Source organism: Oncorhynchus tshawytscha, linkage group LG06 (assembly GCF_018296145.1).
Source record: "Oncorhynchus tshawytscha isolate Ot180627B linkage group LG06, Otsh_v2.0, whole genome shotgun sequence".
Lineage (NCBI taxonomy): Eukaryota > Metazoa > Chordata > Actinopteri > Salmoniformes > Salmonidae > Oncorhynchus > Oncorhynchus tshawytscha.
In genome coordinates this window covers 47194898-47217064 of record NC_056434.1, presented here as the reverse complement: position 1 = coordinate 47217064, position 22167 = coordinate 47194898, and the positions used below count along the sequence as shown (strand labels likewise).

Sequence of the window (22167 nt, the reverse complement as noted above, 5' to 3'; positions counted from 1 at the left end):
GGTGACTTACTTGAGACGTTTACTATTAAGATATCTTTACTTTTACTGAAGTATGACAATTGGGTACTTTTTCTACCACTGCCAAAACACTGCCCCACTTTCTTTACTGATTTTAACTGAACTATTGTCTTTGAGAACTATGATAAAATAACTGTTGGGTGCATTTAATATTCATGTTGACCAAGATACTGACTCCATAGCCATTTAATTTCTGAATCTTTTGAGCTCTATGGACTTTATCCAGCATGTTACTGGGCCCACCCATAAATGCGGCCATACTCTGGACCTGGTTATTACCAAAGGGCTTTCTATTGACGTATCTATTGTTGATGTTGCTTTATCTGATCACCACTGTGTATTCTTTTACTACCTCGTTGCCTATTGCACAGGGTAATACTGAACGCATTATTAAGAAATGCTATCTTACCTGTGAAGTTGCTACAGAATTTATTGAGTGTATGAACAATACACCACCACCTATTCTGCCTTCATCTTGTGATGATTTAGTTGATCACTTTAATTGCAAAATAAGGGCAACTTGGCATATATAACAAGGCAATTTAGAAATGCCAGACGGGCTCATTTTTATAACTTGCTCACTATTTATCAGAATAATCACATAGTGCTCTTCTGGACCATTGATGGCTTGATAAATCCTACCCCCGCAAATCTTTGAACTTTCCTCCACATCTAACTGTAATGAGTTTGTGCCATATTACAGAGATACCCAGCCTAATGTTAGTTATCAGTCAAGCAAGACCCGGTGAGAATTTTGACATGTGTCCTAGGCTACCGCGCAAAGGGACTATGGATTTATTTTCCCTGGTTGGCACAGACATGCACTGGAAAGTGATATCACAACTTAAGCCTTCTACCTGCCTTCTCGAGGCTATCCCCACCACCTTCTTCATATCTGAAGAAGTGCAAGCTATTGTTAATCTCTAACTGTTCACAGGCACTTTCCCCACTGCACTAAACTGCTATGGTGAAACCCCTTCTGAAAAAAGTAATCTAGATTCTTCTGATTTTAGCAAATTTTCAGCCAATTTCCAACCTACCATTGTTAAGCAAAAATCTGGAGAAACGTGTTAAGTCCCAATTTTATTTTAGAAAAATTCCAATCTGGTTTTTGTAACTCCCACAGCACAGTGAAAGCCTTAGTTAATGTGATTTGAGCTGTTTGGCAGCTGTGTTGGCTCTATCTAGTTAGTCTCGTACAGTGCATTCAGAAAGTAGTCAGACCCTTGCCCTTTTTCCACATTTTGTTACATTACAGCCTTATTCTAAAATGGATTAAGCTGTTTTTTACCTCACAATCTACACACAATATCCCATAATGACTAAGCAAAAACAGGTTTTCGAAATGTTTGCAAATGTATTAAAAATAAAGAATACTCTCAAATTTACATAAGTATTCATTATAGACCCTTTACTATGAGACTTGAAATTGAGCTCCAGTGCCTCCTGTTTCCATTGATCATCCTTGATGTTTCTACAACTTGATTGGAGTCCACCTGTGGTAAATTCAATTGATTGAACATGATTTGGAAGGCACACACCTGTCTATATAAAGGTCCCACAGTTGACAGTGCATATCAGAGCAAAAACCAAGGAATTGTCCGTAGAGCTCAGAAACAAGATTGTGTCGAGGCACAGATCTGGGGAAAGGTACCAAAAAATGTGTGCAGCATTGAAGGTCCTCAAACACATAGTGGCCTCCATCATTCTTAAATGAAAGAAGTTTGTAACCACCAAGACTTCCTAGAGCTGGCCGCCAGGCCAAACTGAGCAATCGGGAGAAGGTCCTTGGTCAGAAAGGTGACCAAGAAACTGATGGTCACTCTGACAGAGCTCCATAGATCCTCTGTAGATTTGGGAGAACTTCCAGAAGGACAACTATCTCTGCGGCATTCCACCAATCAGGCCTTCATGGTAGATTGGCCAGATGGAAGCCATTCTTCAGTAAAAGTCACCTAAAGACTCTCAGACCATGAAAAATACGATTCTCTGGTCTGATGAAACCAAGACTGAAGTCTTTGGCCTGAATGTCAAGAAAAACATCTGGAGGAAACCTGGCACCATCCCTACGGTGAAGCAAGGTGATGGCAGCATCATGCTGTGGGGGAATGTTTTTCAGTGGCAAGGACTGGGAAACTAGTCAGGATCGAGGGAAAGATGAACGGAGCAAAGTACAGAGATCCTTGATGAAAACCTGCTCCAGAGTGCTCAGGTCCTCAGATTGGGGCGCAGGTTCACCTTCCAACAGGACAACAACCCTAAGCACACAGCCAAGACAACACAGGAATGGCTTCAGGACAAGTCTCTGAATGTCCTTTAGTGGCCCAGCCAGAGCCCGGACTTGAACTCGATCGAACATCTCTGATGAGACCTGAAAATAGCGATGCAGCAATGCTCCCCATTCAACCTGACAGAGCTTGAGAACATCTGCAGAGAAGAGAAACTCTCCAAATACAGGTGTGCTAAGCTTGTAGCGTCATACCCAAGGACACTCAAGGCTGTAATCGCTGCCATAAGTGCTTCAACAAAGTATTGAGTAAAGGGTCAATGGAAAGGCTCTCAATACCTACAGTTGAAGTCAGAAGTTTACATACACTTAGGTTGCAGTCAGTAAAACTCGTTTTTCAACCACTTCACAAATTTCTTGTTAAAACTATAGTTTTGGAAAGGTGGTTAGGACATCTACATTGTGCATGACCCAAGTAATTTTTTCCAACAATTGTTTACAGATAGTGATTTATAAATGAAAAAATCTCACAATTCCAGTGGGTCAGAAGTTTACACTAAGTTGACTGTGCCTTTAAACAGCTTGGAACATTACAGGAAATTGTCATGGCTTTAGAAGCTTCTGATAGGCTAATTGACATCATTTGAGTCAATTGGCGGTGTGGATGTATTTCAAGGCCTACCTTCAAACTCAGTGCCTCTTTTCTTGACATCATGGGAAAATCAAAAGAAATCAGCCAAGACCTCAGATAAAAAAATTTAGTCCACAAGTCTGGTTCATCCTTGGGAGCAATTTTCAAATGCCTGAAGGTACCACGTTCATCTGTAGAAACAATAGTACGCAAGTATAAACACCATGGGACCACGCAGCCATCATACCGCTCAGGAAGGAGACTCATTCTGTCTTCTAGAGATGAACGTACTTTGGTGCGAAAAGTGCAATCTATATCCACAGTAAAACTAGACCTATGTCGACAACCTGAAAGGCCGTTAAGCAAGGAAGAAGCCACTGCTCCAAAACTGCCATAAAAAAGCAAGACTACGGTTTGCAACTGCACATGGGACAAAGATTGTACTTTTTGGAGAAATGCCCTCTGTTCTGATTAAAGAAAAAATAGAACTTTTTGGCCATAACGAGCATCGTTATGTTGGGAGGAAAAAGGGGGAGGCTTGCAAGCCGAACAACACCATCCCAACCATGAAGCACGGTGTGGCAGCATCATGTTGTGGGGTTGCTTTGCTGCAGGAGGGACTGGTACACTACACAAACTAGATCAATAGATCATGAGGAAGGAAAATGATGTGGGGCTGTATTGAAGCAACATCTCAAGACATCAGTCAGGAAGTTAAAGATTGGTTGCAAATGGTCTTCCAAATGGACAATGACCCCAAACCTACTTCCAAAGTTGTAGCAAAATGGCTTAAGGACAACAAAGTCAAGGTATTGGAGTGGCCATCACAAAGCCCTGACCTCAATCCTTTAGAAGATTTGTGAGCAGAACTGAAAAAGCGTGTGCAAGCAAGGTTTCCTACAAACCTGACTCAGTTACAAAAGCTCTGTCAGGAGGAATGGGGCAAAATTCACCCAACTTATTGTGGGAAGCTATTGGAAGGCAACCCAAAACGTTTGACCCGGGTGAAACAATTTAAATGCAATGCTACCAAATACTAATTGAGTGTATGTAAACTTCTGACCCACTGGGATTGTGATGAACGAAATAAAAGCTGAAATAAATCACTCTCTACTATTATTCTGACATTTCACATTCTTAAAATAAAGTGGTGATCCTAAGACAGGGAATTTGTAGTAGGATTAAATGTCAGGAATGTGAAACTGAGTTTAAATGTAATTTACTAAGGTGTATGTAAACTTCTGACTTCAACTATGTTTAAGGTATTACTGTTTTTATTTTAATAAATGATCAATAAATTCTTACCTGTTTTTGCTTTGTCATTATAGGGTCTAGTGTGTAGATGAATAAAAAATAAAAAATCTTTCAATGTAACCTTTGTTTAACTAGGAAAGTCAGTTAAGAACAAATTCTTATTCACAATGACAGCATAAGAACTGTGGGTTAACTGCCTTGTTCTTTCGCACAACAGATATTGCTAGTTCATCTAGCTTGTCCTGCGTTGCATATAATCGATGCGGTGCCTGTTAATTTATCATTGAATCACAGCCTACTTTGCCAAACTGTTGATTTAACAAGCGCATTTGCGGAAAAAGCAATTCGTTGCACCTAACCATAAACATCAATGCTTTTCTTAAAATGAATACACCAGTATATATTTTTAAACCTGCATATTTAGTTAATATTGCCTGCTAACATGAATTTTTTTAAACTAGGGAAATTGTGTCACTTCTCGTGTGTTCTGTGCATGCAGAGTCCGGGTATGTGCAGCAGTTTGGGCCGCCTGGCTCGACGCGAACTGTGTGAAGACCATTTCTTCCTAACAAATACCGTAATTAATTTGCACATTGTACATAATTATGACATAACGTTGAAGGTTGTACAATGTAACAGCAATATTTAGACTTAGGGATGCCACCCGTTTTGATAAAATACGGAACGGTTCCATATTTCACTGAAAGAATAAACATTTTGTTTTTGAAATTATAGTTTCCGGATTTGACCATATTAATGACCTAACATGATGACCAGACCGGACACGTCACATAATAAATGTAGAAATCCTTGTTATTCAATTATTGCACCCACACTGCTCACGCGCGACAACGTATGTCTGCGACGCCAAGGGCTAAAATAGAACTCATTCCTATTTCTGACGCAGACCGCGCTGCAAGTCCTACCTCTCCCATCTCCTCATTGGTTTATAGAAACGGGTACCCACATGCCATCTCCTCATTGGTTATACCCACGTGGGTGAATGAAAGACGAACTGTTTTGCCGGTAGTCGTAGTAATACAATGAAAGTTTAGTTGCGATCACCATATAAGTTAAACAATGAAAATGCCTGGAAGGAGGAGAGATGACTAGAAATGATTCGGTTGTCCGTTTTATGTGTGGATTAATTGTCGGAGTAGAGGTCCTTGTGCATTTCAGGTAAAATAACAACTCAATGTTTATATCCCAGGACAAATTAGCTAGCAACAGCAAGCTAGCTAAATAGGAAAAATTAACTTTAGCTAGCAGGTACAAGCTAATATTACAAGCTAAATTGCCATACATGTTTAATGCTTTTCGACCTGTCCCCAAATAATGTAATTGGTTCAGAGTTTGTTTTGATATTTTAACCTGTGTATCGTGATCGTGTTTGGTGTGTGGGGGGGGGGCAAAATAAATGTATGCACGATAGTGCACGCAGCCGGTTTTGGTTCCGTGTAAGTCTCGTATTTCTGTGTTTATTATAATTGTCTATGATTTGATAGATTAGTCTGACTGAGCGGTGGTAGGCAGCAGCGGGCTTGTAAGCATTCATTCAAACAGCACTTTCGTACATTTGCCAGCAGCTCTTTGCTGTGCTTCAAGCATTGCCCAGTTTATGACTTCAAGCCTATCAACTCCTGAGATTAGGCTGGCAATACTAAAGTACCTATTAGAACATCCAGTAGTCAAAGGTATATGAAATACAAATGGTATAGAGAGAAATAATCCTATAATAACTACAACCTAAAACTTCTTACCTGGGAATATTGAAGACTGTTAAAAGGAACCACCAGCTTTCATATTTCCTGAGCAAGGAACTTAAACATTAGCTTTTTTACATGGCACATATTGCACTTTTACTTCTCCAACACTTTGTTTTTGCATTATTTAAACCAAATTGAACACGTTTCATTATTTATTTGAGACTAAATTGATTTTATTGATGTATTATATTAAGTTCAAATAAGTGTTAATTCAGTATTGTAATTGTCATTATTACAAATATATATGTGTGTGTGTATATGTGAAAATTGGCCGTTTTTTAAATGTATTTTTAGTAAATTTTTATCGGTATCGGATTTCTTTGGTTTTCCAATAATTGCCGTTGAAAAGTCATAATCGGTCGACCTCTAGTATGTATGTCTCTCTGGGTTTATCTGCCCTTTCCTTGCTGTGTCCGGTCCTCTCCTTCCTGCCTACGTCTCCGTCTGGTGTAAGCTGCAGTCACTTTATGACCAACTTCTCCATCTTGTAGCCTTGAATGTCAGTGTTTCTCCTGATGGCATCTTTTGAATAATAGAAAAAAAAGTAGTTACAACAATTACTCCAATTTTGACTCCACACAAACATCCTTGGAATCACAATCTAGACCTGAAATGGGAAGCACATCAACACAAAAACCAACAAGGTTTTAAAATTCAAAACTGCGTCAAACAGATCAAGAGATATACAGTGGGGCAAAAAAGTATTTAGTCAGCCACCAATTGTGCATGTTCTCCCACTTAAAAAGACGAGAGGCCTGTAATTTTCATCATAGGTAGTACACTTCAACTATGACAGACAAAATGAGAAAAAAAATCCAGAAAATCACATTGTAGGATTTTTAATGAATTTATTTGCAAATTATGGTGGAAAAGAAGTATTATGTGCCTATTGTAGCGCCACCGTGTGTTCAATCTGAATGTGCTTGCATGTGTTGAATCTTGACGGGGTTTGGAACTTGTACCAAGTTTGGTTACAATACAAGTATCTGGGTTTGATTTTGTATGCGTTTATGTTCCAGACCACGCCCACATAAATGTTTATTGGTCAGTTTTGACATACTAGCGTGGAAAATATTGAGTTGAAAGACCTTGGTCAAGTTTCATCCAGATCGGCCCTGTGATTCCGGAAGAGATGTCATTTAAGTGTTTTTCAAATTCAAAATGGTGGAAAATCCATCATGGCATACTTTGAGGGTCCGTGAGGCACATTTGTTCCTTGTGAGAACAGGGACCGATGCACAGAATTTCAGGACTCTAGGTCGGGGATGGGCAACTGGCGGCCCATGGGCCACAAAGGCCTCGGATCAATTTCCCTCTGAAAATAATTGTTCTCTGTGATCTATTGTCAGACTATTGTCAGACTATGTTATAATAGTATCCTAATTCTATGGTCAGGCCACTGTCTCTCACACCATTCTCTTGTCTTGTGTCCCCTTGCCCAGTATGCATGGTTAAAGCTCTCAGGTGATAAACATATGGTCCGTGCCATTCAGAATCCTTGGGACTTCCCTACCCCATTGAAGTTGACATTTTAAAATGGTTAGGGTTATGAATTAGGGTAGGGACGTCCCAAGGATTCCAGATAGCACTGACCATAAACATGTAGGAGCTATGGATGCAAGGACTGGCTAACCATTATATACAAATGATAGTTTTAACCATGTTTTCAGATAAACAGGTTTATGTTTGGTTCTGATGGGGAAGAACAGTTCAACTAAGCTCAACATAACTTATCTTCTTCAAGAATCAATGGGTATACAGTGCCTAGGGAAAGTCTACACACCCTTGAACAGTTTTCACATTTGAGATTGACTCCTTTACTGTCCAGCCACACCAGCTCAGGGTGCCAGCCTTCGGATTCACATTTTGAGTATTTTTGGCGCACGGTGGTGGAAGGTAGAGAGAGTCCATCAGAGAGGCTGAGGGTGGAGAGACAGTCTACTGGCAGGAAGACAAACAAGATGACATGTATTGTAGAGCACATCACTTTACCTGGGGTTCAAGTGATGAAGGGGGTCAGCTGGAAACACTCGTCATTCAACCTATAGAATGTTGTTTTACATTATAATTAGTTATTATTAGTGGCAAGTTAAAATGTATCGTAAACCAGAATGGATGAACTAATTATTGTTCAACAAATACTGTTATTATGAGTGATAACTGTTGTCACAAGTTTCTGCCTGTGAACAGTGAGTATTTGGTGCATGGTGGTGGAAGGTGGAGACAGTCTGTCAGAGAGGCTGTGTGGTCGACCACTACTGGAAGCTAACGCACTTCTGTACATCGTGCTGTAACGTACAATGGACCTTATTTTAGCGTCCCAAAAATGTAATACTTCCAGGTCAACTGTAATATGAATACCATTGTAAAGCACAATCATTGACGAGACCATCATGCTGCCCGTCTCTGCATGATTGAAGAAGGTGATGAGCTCCGCCATGACAACATTTTCTGGAGTTTTCCAAGCTGTTTAACTTCTCTAGGGGGTGTGGATTGTAGCGTCCCACCTGCCCAACATCCAGTGAAATTGCAGAGCGCCAAGTTCAAAAACAGAAATCCTCATAGAAATGTATAAAACATGCAAGTGTTATACATCGGTTTAAAGATGAACTTCTTGTTAATCCAACCACTGTGTCAGATTTCAAAAATACTTTATGGCGAAAGCATACCATGTGATTATCTGAGAACAGCGCCCAGCAGACAAATCATTACAAACAGTTACCAGCCAAGTAGAGGAGTTACCCAAGTAGAGGAGTTACACAAGAAATAGCGATAAAATTAATCACTTAGCTTTGATCTTCATATGGTTGCACTCACAAGACTCCCATTTGCTCAATAAATGTTTGTTTTGTTTGATAAAGTCCCTCTTTATATCCAGAAACCTCCGTTTTGTTTGTGCGTTTTGTTCAGTAATCCACAGGCTCAAAGGCAGACGTAAAATCTGAAAACTATCAGTAAAGTTCGTAGAAACATGTCAAATGTTGTTTATATTCAATCATCAGGTTGTTTTTAGTCATAATAATCAATAATATTTCAACCGGACAAAAGCTTTGTCAATATAACAGGAAAACAAGAAAAGCGCGCTCTTGGTCACACGCATGGGAAAAACCTCTGGGACACTGCGGTGTCCGCTCATTCAGAGTGGTCTTACTCCCTCATTTTTCAGAATACAAGTGTGAAACAATTTCTAAAGACTGTTGACATCTAGTGGAAGCCATAGGAAGTGCAATTTGAGTCCTAAGTCAATGGAATCTGTATAGGCAGTCAATGGAAATCTACAAACATAAATCCATCCAGGAAGTGGGATTTCTCAGGTTTTCGCCTGCCATTTCAGTTCTGTTATACTCAGACATGATTTTTAACAGTTTTAGAAGCTTGAGTGTTTTCTATCCAAATCTACTATATGCATATCCTAGCTTCTGGGCCTGAGTAGCAGGCAGTTTACTTTGGGCACACTTTTCATCCGGAGGTGGCATCCTACCCTAGAGGTTAAAGGCACAGTCAACTTAGTGTATATAAACTTCTGGCCCACTGGAATTGTGATTAAGTGAAATCTGTATGTAAACAATTGTTGGGAAAATGACTTGTGTCATGCACAAAGTAGATGTCCTAGCCGACTTGCCAAAACTGTAGTTTGTTAACAAGATACTTGTGGAGTGGTTGAAAAATGAGTTTTAATGACTGCAACCTACGTGTATGTAAACTTCCGACTTCAACTGTTTTTGAAGGTTTGTGTTGAATTTGAATCAGGTTTTTAGGGCGGTGCTAAAGTTGTCTTCAGAAGTTAACAGCGGCTTTTGAGTCATGATGGCTTGCAGTGATGACACAAGAAATGTATGCATTCAGTTGTACAATTGACTAGGTATCCCACCTGTCCCTTTTCTTATTTTTAAACTGCGAGAGAAGTGCAACACCTGATGGAGAGAGGCTGTACAACACAGAATGAGTTGCATTATGCGTGCTGTACGTTACGTCATGACACTACACAATTTAACGTACAGCGTCGGAGGGGTGGGTTTATTTTCTCCAACTTTTCTCCAATACTATCGCGCCATTAGATTTCAATCAATGCTTGAATAGAAACGTAGTTCACACCCCAGATTTTGATGCCAACACGGTCGCTACAGTCCCATTAGTTTTTATTACAGTCTCTTTTGAATGCCGTGGTTGCGCAAATTTGTATGGAGTGGGGTTAGTCAACAACAGTAGCTAATTCCAAGTAATTCAGGTAGCAAATGTTACACAGAACCATCAGGACCATATAAAAATAAATATGTATACATGTATTTTATGTGGTACTGTAATTCAGCGTTTAGCTGCCATAGTACACATGAAACTAAATAAACTTCTCATTGAATCTTGGCGTGTTTTTGCCAGTTGGGGTCGCGCAAGTCCTTTAACTCACTGGACCTAGTTAGCTAGCTAACTAGCTAGCAAGCAAATGATAGCTAGCTAACTGTCACTGTTAGCTAGCTATGTAGATCATGTGCTTTCCTAGTCTTAGCTAGACTACCAATGTTTTACAAATAAAAACACTAGCTAGCTTAATTAGCTACCTAATATCACATCGGCTAGACCCTAAACATATTGCCTTAGCTAGCTCGCTCTGCTCTAACAGTTAGCTAAGCAAGCTAGTTGGCTAACATTAACCAAGAAACTTTGACAACCATGACCAGTCCAGAAATTAAGCTAGCTACAATGTCACAAACTAATTAGCGACAGCAACGAAATACACTGCTACAAATACAATAGCTACAATGACCTATTTTTAACTTTTTGGTATCTTTTCTGGCTGGCTTGGCAGGCTTGAGCTGCAAGGCAGACGGCTCAAGCAGCGGAGGCCACCGTTGCTGTATCGTGTGTTTTTGGTTCCTTTAGAGGTAATGCTAGTTCCTTATTAAGGATACTTCAGAAAGCATTGATGAGGGTAATTGACGATACATGTATGCTGCTATTTGCTATGTTGAAAATTACAATCATAGATTTGTAAAACAGACAGGAAATAGTAGCCTATTGTTGACTTGGTGATGTGAGGTCTCAATCTTGAATTAAACTTTGTCTATGTTCAGGTTCAGCAAAAATGTGGCATGCAAACTTGGGTTATGACAAAGAAACACTGTCAAAGTTACACATTTGGTGATAGTTATTTTGTTCTGTCTTCTCAGAAAGCGCAGGCAACCCATAACTACTGTCAAAAGATCCATGCAGGAAATTGTTTGATATCTCACACGAGGTGTGCAAAAATAATACATGTGACATTAAGCAGACGCTTTTATCCAAAGCGACAGTATGCATGCGTTCATGGCCCCGGGAAGTGAACCCACAATCATGATGTTTCGAAAGCCATGATTTTTTTCCCCCATTGACTGTTATGGTCGTTATTTATTTGGCTATTTTAATAGGCTATAGACTACAGTAATTTGCGGTAATTCAACATGCATGGTTGTAGGGTCCATCACTCTTTCAGCCAAGGTAACAGATTATCAAATGGAAGATTTTGGCCTACTTTTTAAATTTTTTAAAAACAATTATTCTACATCCTAGGCTACAACAACCCAGTGTAATGAGGAATGTATTATTGTTAGTACACAATTTGTCTAGGCTGTAAACTGCAGTGATGTAGGCTAATTTTGAATAACCGCTTACATGTCCTTTTTGTGTTTCATGCCGAAATAAAGCCCTGATTTTATACAACCATTTGGATCAGTTATGGGTTTATTCTCGACCGTTTACAAGGTCCAGAAAGTGAAACTAGTCCACTCATATGGTGTATTTTGTCAGGATGTATCAGCATTTACAGATGGGCCGTCCATAGAAAAATAGGTTATAGCCTACGACACTGATGCGATGTCTGTTGTGTATCATGTATCCCAAGTCGTCCTATAATTAACGTGGCCTCCACCATATGCATAAAAATTGTCAATGCCATTTCATATTAGGGCAGCGTTGGCTGAATGACTGAAATTAATAGAATTAGTGTGAGTGGGGTTCCAAAAAACATCTGTAGTAAAATCTCATTTATTTATATCATAGATTCTCTAGGGGCCTTCTCCATCTGATAGCCTATAGGCTGAACATTTGCTAGCAAATTCAACATGAGATTATTACATTAATTTGTTTTTGTTCTTTCATCACCTGCCGAATAAAAACCTCATATGGCCCTACTATTGAAAATGTTAATTCTGCCAGATATGCTGATGTGGACTTGGCCCGAGTACCATTAGTCAGAACCAAGAGTAATATGATTCTGCCATACTCGGGAAGAGCTCAGCCTGTATGAAGCATTCCAAGTCGATGCAGAGTCTCAAACGTAATAGGCCTGAACCCACCGGGTTGATTGGGTATTAATGCCCATGATTTTGGAATATGTTTGACGAGCAGGTTTACACATACTCATATGCACTACATGACCAAAAGTAAGTATAATGCCTTCAGAAAGTATTCAGACCCCTTGACTTTTTCCAAATTGTTACGTTACAGCCTTGTTCTAAAATGGATATTAAAAAAATACTGCAATCTACACACACTACCCCATAATGGCAAGGGCAAAACAGCTTTAGACATTTTTACAAATCTATTAAACATCAAATACAGATACCTTATTTACATAAGTATTCGGACCCTTTGCTATGAGACTCAATTGAGCTCAGGTGCATCCTGTTTCCATTGATCATCCTTGATGTTTCTACAACTTGATGGGAGTCCACCTGTGGTAAATTCAATTGATTGGACATGATTTGGAAAGGCACACACCTGTCTATGTAAGGTCCCACAGTTGACAGTGCATGTTAGAGCAAAAACCAAGCCATGAGGTCGATGGAATTGTGCGTAGAGCTCAGACAAGATTGTCTCTCGGCACATATCTGGGAAGGGTACCAAAAACATATCTGCGGCATTGAATGTCCTCAAGAACACAGTGGCCTCCATTTTTAAATTGAAAAAGATTGGCACCACCAAGACTCTTCCTAGAAATGGCCGCCCATCCAAACTGCGTAATCGGGGGAGAAGGGCGTTAGTCAGGGAGGTAACCAAGGATGCGATGGTCACTGTTACGAATCCCTTTTGGCCTGACAATCTAGGGGGGGATGGTAACGAGACCCGTAACATGACTCATGCAAATTATAATAGTGAAAAAGAGTGAGAACGAAATAACCACAGACAAATAAATGACCGTCAAACACTCATGGTTTATTTGAAAACACACGGTAATGGGGGGAGCAGGAAAAGGGGCTGAGCTGGACCTACAAATCTGTCATTCTGCCCCTGAACAGGCAGTTAACCCACTGTTCCTTGGCCGTCGTTGAAGGAATAATAAGTATCCAAAAACACCCCCAAGCTAGACTAGCCTACTTCACCAACGGCTAACTAACTAACCAGAAATACAGTTGGTGGTCATCACAGTTCTAACTAGTATTTTTATACAAAGTATTCCTACGGGTAATGTATGCCCATGGGCGACTTTTCCCACCGTCAAACACACACTACTACAAAACCAATACTCACAGGTGGGGACAAAGTGACATGTAGATGTAAAAAACCAAACGAGATCTACAGACAGATGGCATTGACAGAGAGATTGAGCTCTTGAGGAAACAACTGAATGGGTTTTTAAACCAAGGGAAAGGGAATGTGATAGGGTAATGAAAACAGGAGGAGGTGTCTTCTGATTAGCGACTGATTGATGACTGATTGGGGAATGATGATTGCCACCTGTGAGGAGGGGAGAAGGTGAGAAAAGAAATATATACACACACACACACACACACACACAGGTATACCTGTATCCATAACAGTCACTCTGACAGGGATCCAGAATTCCTCTGATGAGATGGGAGAACCTTCCAGAAGGACAACCATCTCTGCAGCACTCCACCAATCAGGCCTTTATGGAAGAGTGGCCAGACGGAAGCCACTCCTCGGTAAAAGGCACATGACAGCATCTAAAGACTCTCGCACCATGAGAAACAGGATTCTTTGGTCTGATGAATCCAAGAATGAACTCTTTGGCCTGAATTCCAAGCGTCACGTCTGGAGGAAACCTTGCACCATCCCTACGGTGAAGCATGGTGTTGGCAACATCATGCTGTGGGGATGTTTTTCAGCGGCAGAGCCTGGGAGACTAGTCAGGGTCGAGGGAAAGATGAATGGAGTAAAGTATAGAGAGATCCTTGATTAAAAACCTGCTCCAGAGCCCTCAGACTGGAGCAAAGGTTCATCTTCCAACAGGACAATGACCGTAAGCACACAGCCAAGACAACGCAGGAATGGCTTCAGGACAAGTCTCTGAATGTCTTTGAGTGGCCCAGCCAAAGTCCGGACTTGAACCCGATCGAACATCTCTGGAGAGATCTGAAAATCGCTGTGCAGCAATGCTCCCCATCCAACCTGACAGAGCTTGAGAGGATCTGCGGAGAAGAGAAACTCCCCAAATACAGGTGTACCAAGCTTGTAGCATCATACCTAAGAAGAGTTGATGCTGTAATCGCTGCCAAAGGTGCTTCAACAGAGTACTGAGTAAAGGGTCCGTGTACTTATGTAAATGTATATTTCATATTTTTTTGGGGGGGGGGGGCTAAATTGGCAAACATTTCTCAACATGTTTTTGCTTTGTCATTATGGGGTATTTTGTGCAGATTGATGAGGAGAAAAAACAATTTAATACATTTTAGAATAAGGCTGTAACGTAACAAAGTGAAAAAAGTCAAGGGGTCTGAATACTTTCCGAAGGCACTGTGTAGCATTTGTATCTGTTATTTGTTGTTTGATAACTTCGTCATGAAATGAGCAGCAGCAGTTCAGAACCATCGCTAGACTGACACATTACTCACTCGCTAGATATGCAATTAAAGTGCCAAATCAAAGAAAACAAAATAACAGATGTAAAACAAATTGTGTGTTGATGTGATTTAAGCATTGACATGGACTCAACATTCCAATTCCATTGTTTCTTTATGAACAATTGTAATTTTGAAAGTGAAAAACAGAAATGACAGATTTTGTGGGGGAAATCTCAGATTCTTAGTTTATTAACCATTTATTTTACCGGGTATATTGACAGAAAACAACAGTGTGCTACTTTCTCTTGTACACAAAGGACCTGGGGAAGAGTTGCAAGGGAAAGGATAAGAGTCTGCCTATTTGTAAGAAATATAAAGTAGCTCTCATGCTAGAAAAGGTTGGAGACCCTCGGCCTAGCGTAATGCAGCAGATAACCGTTTCTTGTACACCATGCAGAAGAGGGTTATTCTAAAGTGCTTTATTACTCTGGATGACATATTTAAAAGCAGCTGGCTGGGCTGGCGCACATTACATGTCCTCCTGGGAATACGCACTGCTGCTCTTTTAGTATAGTTGCATATGTGTCCACTAGAGTGTATTTATAGTAACTCCCTGCTCTGTAATCACAGGCTTCATAGCACACTGACAGACTGAAGGCCACTTCTAGGCTACATACTGTAGTGCTACGGGATTAGTTGGCTATAACAGAAACCTATCAAATGTAATGGGTGTCTGGCCTACCTGTTTCTCAATACGCTCCAGACTTTATGTAAACAGATTTAAATGAATGAATCGTATGAAAAGTTTGTAGGTTGTTTGTTTTTTCAGTTTCATGGCTTTGCCAGGGAACCCCTGACTGCATTACTATTTAGGGATTTCACACGTGTTCTAACCACGGTGTGTGTGTCTGACTTTGTAGGCTCCATGAGGAGATCCAGGATTTCTATGCCTACATGTCTCCACGGCCGGAGGAGGAGAGGATGAGGAGGGAGGTGGTGGAGAGGATAGAGCGGGTTATTAAGGACCTTTGGCCCACTGCTGACGTAAGTCAATCCCTTTCACTGTCGTAAAACATGTAAACCCCCTTGACCATTGACTTCCTTGTCCAGTTATTTATTGGATTTGAAATGGTGTAGTAATTCTGATTTACATTTGGATACCATTGGTTACCAGTATGATAATGTTGTAGCTTATGGTTGCTGTTAGGGATGCAACAAGTCACCAGAACGCATTGGTCCCCGGTTCAAATGTTTTTAAAATGCGAGTGCATCGGTCCGCGGGAGCCTAAAACGATCCAAATGAAGCATGCATCGGTAAGAAAACCAATTAAAACATTAAGGAATCCCAGGTTTTACAAAAAGAAAATTCTGCCTTATTACGAAATACCTTTAATCTGTTGTGATTTGAATTCATGCGTCCTCTCCTTCAATCTATCACATTTTTATGCATGTTAACACCATATGACATTAATCTACAAGTCAGATGAGAACTGTGCGCACAGTGCGGGAGACGCAGCTGCTCGCACCAAGGAGCAGAAGGCCTACCCTATCCCTGTTTTATATTTATAGGCTACATCTGTGTGGCACCTTCAGCATTCAGATGTTTGTAAAAATGGCTTTTGTAATATTAAAAATAGGCTTTATTAATTGAGGGGCAACCCCATGTAAGTTGTTGGGCCAATGTTACCAAATGCGCTGTGGAAAATTGTGTTTTACCGGCAGAGCTGTGTAGACTACCGGAATGAACACAACTCACATCTTGCTGATTGCACATCTAACTGCTGATTGGGGCTTTTCAATTGTCAGGTTCACCGTACAAAATATTTTTGGTAGTTCTGCTTTAAAGATTCATTGCATTTGGTAACGTTTACATGAACCGTGTAAAGGTGGAATTTCATAACAAGGACAGCAATCATTTTTGCAAGCAGGACTGGTCGGAACGGGAGAAGCAAGCAGCTCTCCTCAAAGTCCCAAACGGTCAAAACCATTCGCTCTGAGACTGGTGAAATCCAAAGCTGTGTTGTATTAATTACCTATGTTTTCATAGCTAATTTCTAAAGATAAATATTGACATATTACTAGCTCAAAACATTTGACCCTTTCTAGCCCGTCCATAAAAAAATCGGAAACATGTTTCCGATGGTTGTCAATATCACTCCCTAAAAACACAACCTTATGGAACAATCCTTGGATAGCTTTTCAGAATTCACCAATAAATTGGTCCACATGGAAAACTAAAGGCATAGAAGTAGTACAAAACTTAGTAACATGAAATACATTCATTTCCATGACAATATAAAAAAATGATAATATTGGAACCCAACATTTTAAACTGTTGGCACAAGATGGAGGGAAAGTTGGTGCATAGCTAACAAAATAACAGTTAGCGAAAATGTATGTTAATCCAGTATAACCTAATGTATAGAATGTATTATAAATATTCTACAGCATAACAGCAGAGTCATGTATTAAGTATCAAAGTAAGAATGACTCAATAAGTCATGCTTTCTTGGAGTGCTATAAAGTCCGGAAGTTGTTGGCAGAGGTAGGAAGTTGGCTGTCAGAAGTATTACAATGTAAACATACTTTTAATTAATCTGCCGGCAGATTTCGAGACATGGCACATGGGGGTGTAGTGACTAGAATGCTTTTCCAACAGTCTTGAAGGAGTTCCCACATATGCTGAGCACTTATATGGCTTCTTTTCCCTCACTCTGCGGTCCAACTCACCCCAAACAATCTTAATTTGATTGAGGTTGGGTGATTGTGGAGGCCAGGTCATCTGATGCAGCACTCCATCACTCTCCTTCTTGGTCAAATAGCCCTTACATAGCCTGGAGGTGTGTTGGGTCATTGTCCTGTTGAAAAACAAATGATAGTCCCACTAAGAGCAAACCAGATGGGATGGCATATCGCTGCAGAATGCTGTGGTAGATATGCTGGTTAAGTGTGCCTTGAATTCTAAATAAATCTGTGTCACCAGCAAAGCACCATCACACATCCTCCTCCATGCTTCAAGGTGTGAACCATACATGCGGAGATCATCCTCTCACTTACTCTGCATCTCACAAAGACACGGCGGTTGGAACCAAAAATCTCAGATTTGGACTCATCAGACCAAAGGACAGATTTCCACCGGTCTAATATCCATTGCTCGTGTTTCCTTTAGTAGTGGTTTCTGATTCACGCCACCCTGATTCACGCAGTCTCCTCTGAACTGTTGATGTGTCTTACTTGAACTCTGAAACATTTATTTGGGCTGCAATCTGAGGTGCAGTTAATTGCCGATTTTTCTGAGGCTGGTAACTCTAATTAATGAACTTCTCCTCTGTAGCAGAGGTAACAATGGGTCTTCCTTTCATGTGGCGGTCCTCATGAGAGCCAGTTTCATCATAGCGATTGATGGTTTTTGCGACTGCACTTGAAGAAACTTTCAAAGTTCTTGAAATGTTCCGCATTGACTGACCTTCATGTCTTAAAATAGTGATAGACTGTCGTTTCTCTTTGCTTATTTGCTCTGTTCTTGCCATAATGTGGACATAGGTACAGAAGAAAGCCCTATTGGATAAAACACTATCTCCTACCTTGTAACAACACAACTGAATGGCTCAAACGCATTAACCTCTACGAAATTCTCCAAATGAACTTTTAACAAGGCAGGTTAGTTGAACTGCAATTTGTGACTACCTCATGAAGCTGGTTGAGAGAATGCCAAGAGTGTCCAAACTGTCAAGGCAAAGGGTGGCTATTTGAAGAATCTCAAATTTGAAATATATTTTTATTTGTTTAACAATTTTTTGGTTACTACATGATTCCATATGTGTTATTTCATAGTTTTGATGTCTTCACTATTATTCTGCAATGTATAAAATAGTAAAAATAATGAAAACTTGGAATGAGTAGGTGTACATAAAACCCCTCTTTTGATTGGTTACAATGTCTGCATCAACGATATATGATTGGTTTAGTGGTTCAGGGGTGGGAATTAGGCTTTCTCTCAAGGTAAAACTCAACACGAAAATGGCTCATTTGACGCTGCTGGCGCAGGGAGACGTTTCTCCCCCACTCAATCGGATAGGGTATGAACTTTGGCAGCGCCACCATGCCGATTTGGACAACAATATCAAGGTAAGAAACTGTATATAATTTGTTTTATGTTGGTAATAATAATATTTGCATTTTAGAGTACTTTTTCCAATTGATAAGATGTTCGTCTGCAAAATTAACTTTTGACGCCTGGTGAGCTAACTACCTACCAAGCCGAGTAGACTTGAAAAGTAAAATCCGCTTGAAAGTGAGTTGACTATTTCTATCTGAGGTAAAAGTTCATATCTGCTCAATGACGACATAATTTTTGAAGTACATGAAAAGCTTTATTAAGTGAATCAAAGCTTTTAAAACATATCCTCAGATAAACTAGGTGGCAAACTAGCCATCTACCTATAACTATGATGACTAGTTAGCCTGTGTTGGTCTAGTCGGTCACTCAAGATGGAATGAAGCAAGGTATGCTAACAGTACTTGATTTATCTCTCCTCTTGCCTTCTCGATGTTCATGTTTTCTTTGATAACTGTACAAAATAAAATGCATTTCTCATTAGGTATTAGAGCTTAACTAACGTAAACTCACCCCATTCCGTACAAATGTGCGCAACTGCAACATTCAAACGAGGCTACAAAGAAAACTAATGGGACTGTAGCGACTGTGTTGACGTCAAAATCGGGGGTGTGAACTAGGTTTCTATTCAAGCATTGATCGACATGGTAATGGCTCTATAGTATTGGAGAAAAGTTGAGAAAACTGACCCTCCATTACATCTTGACGTGTCATGTCGTAACGTACAGAACGCATAAAGCAACTATTTCTGTCTTACAATCTCTCTTCACCTGATGTAGCACTTCTATCATCCTTTAAAAACAAGAAATGGACAGTGACTGGGGTAAGGGGGAGACCTAGTCATTTTTTTAGTCATCATTGCATGCGATCATCATTCTCAAAGCCGATGTTTACTTCTAAGATCACTTTAGCACCGCCCTAACAACCCGATTCAAATTCGATACAAAACTTCAAATAGATATGTAATGACATATTATATGAACTCTTTATAGTGTTTTATTTACATTTTAGAGGCGATAAGGTGATAAGTTGGACAGATCGAGTGGAAAAAAATGAATTTTCCCACACAACATCTCTCCTTCTCACTATCACGCATTAGTTTCGCTTCCCCACCCACCATTTAAAAAAAGACCTGACGGGGCTCATTGCCTTGCTTGAATTATGCAGAAACGGGGAGCGTTTCGGTCATGTAATTGATTCTGTTGGAAAGGGGAGAAATTGTGCTTCACAATGGTATTGACATTACAGTTGATCTGGAAGTATTACGTTTTTGAATCGCTAAAATAAGGGCAATTGTACGGACCAAGGCGATGTACGGGTTTACGTGAGTTTACGTTAACTGGCTAGTGATTTTATATTTTGACCGTAGCTAGCCAGCCAAACGAGAGAAGGGTGCTGAGAAGGAATGTACAGTGTTTTCGGAAAGTATTCAGACCCCTTGACTTTATCCACACTTTGTTACGTTACAGCCTTATTCTAAAATGTATTAACTTGTTGTTTTTCTCATCAATCTACACACAATACCCCATAATGACAAAGCAAAAACAAGTTTTTAGAAATGTTGGCTAATTTAGAAAGAGAAAAAAACACTACATTTTACATACGTTTTCAGACCCTTTATTTAGTACTTTGTTGAAGCATCTTTGGCAGAGATCACAGCATCTTCTTGGGTATGACGCTAAAAGCTTGGCACACCTGTATTTGGTGAGTTTATCCCATTGTTCTCTGCAGATCCTCTCAAGCTCTGTCAGGATGAATGGGGAGCATTGCTGCACAGCTATTTTCAGGTCTCTCCCAGAGATGTATGATCGGGTTCAAGTCCGGACTCTGGCTGGGCCACTGAAGGATGTGATGCGACTTGTCCCAAAGCCACTTCTGTGTTATCTTGGCTGTGTGCTTACGGTCGTTGTCCTGTTGGAAAGTTTACCAGTCTGAGGTATTGAGCGCTCTGGAGCAGGTTTTCATCCAGGATCTCTCTGTTCTTTGCTCCATTCATCTTTGCCCCGATCCTGACTAGTCTCCCAGTCTCTGCCACTGACAAACATCCCCACAGCATGATACGGCCACTACCATGCTTCACCGTAGAGATGGTGTCAGGTTTCCTCTAGACGTGACACGTGTAATTCAGGCTAAAGAGTTCAGGCTTGAATTCATCAGACCAGAGTATCTTGTTTCTCATGGTCTGAGAGTCTTTAGGTGCCTTTTGGCAAACTCCAAGCAGGCTGTCATGTGCCTTTTTACTGAGTGGCGGCTTCCGTCTGGACACTCTACCATAAAGGCCTGATTGGTGGAGTGCTGCAAAGATGGTTGTCCTTCTGGAAGGTTCTCCCATCTCTACAGAGGAACTCTGGAGCTCTGTCAGTGACCATGGGGTTCTTGGTCACCTCCCTGAACAAGGCCCTTCTCCCACGACTGCTCAGGTGGGCCGGGCGGCCAGCTCTAGGAAGACCTAGAGGAAGACCTAGTGGGACCTTATATAGACAGGTGTGTGGCTTACCAAATTATGACCAATCAATTGAATTTACCACAGGTTTACTCCAATCAAGTTGTAGAAACATCTCCAGGATGGTCAATGAAAACGGGATGCACCTGAGTTCAATTTTGAGTCTTATAGCAAAGGGTCTGATTACTTATGTTAATGTATTCCTGTTTTTTTATTTTTTTTTATACATTTGATAAACTTTCTTAACCTGTGTTCGCTTTGTCATTATGTCTAGATTACTTATTAATATTATTTATTTTTATTTATTACAGTTTAGAATAAAGCTGTAACGTAACAAAGTGTGGAAAAAGTCAAAGGGTCTGAATGCTTTCCGAAGGCACTGTATGTATGTACTGGCATTCTCAACTTTCCTAATATTAAGCGCGTTGTTTATTTTTACAACAGGAGTATAGCCTACCTGGCTGACATTAAATGATAATGGTCCATTCCAAATCAAAACACATATCTATAAAGTAGTATATGTAAAGACGAGATTAAATAAAGAACAGTCTGATGGGTGACAATATTAGCCAATCGCTTGTGAATGATATATTATCGCTTGTGAATGATGCCCAGCATTAGGAACTTTTTTTTTTTTTACACATTTTTCAGAATCATAGTCGCACACCTCTTGTAGCCTAGCCCATAGGCCTATATGATTTCATAAGGTTCTTATCACAAATAACTTTTAAAAATGGAACACATTAGGCTAAAACCTTGTAAAGCAGACTGGCATGCATAAGCAGTGTGCGAGTTTTTAGTTCGGGGAAGCTAATCGTCACCATAAAAATGCACCTTTGTTATAAAAGCATTATGTGCCTTGTCGCATTTGCGTTCACTTTTGATAATGGTGTTTTACTGCTAATGAAACATTCACGCTTATAGCCTACTGCAA

At 40.2% G+C, this 22167-nt stretch overlaps 1 protein-coding gene across 1 annotated transcript in view; it reads left to right on the top strand.

Annotated features, from left to right (window-relative positions):
- The window catches only part of LOC112252635 (terminal nucleotidyltransferase 4B), a 51806-nt gene that overhangs the window by 4367 nt on the left and 25272 nt on the right, over positions 1 to 22167 (top strand). The window contains exon 2 of the mRNA XM_024424063.1: positions 15594 to 15717. Coding sequence (XP_024279831.1) covers positions 15594 to 15717 — 124 coding nt within the window. The remainder of the gene's footprint in view (positions 1 to 15593; positions 15718 to 22167) is intronic.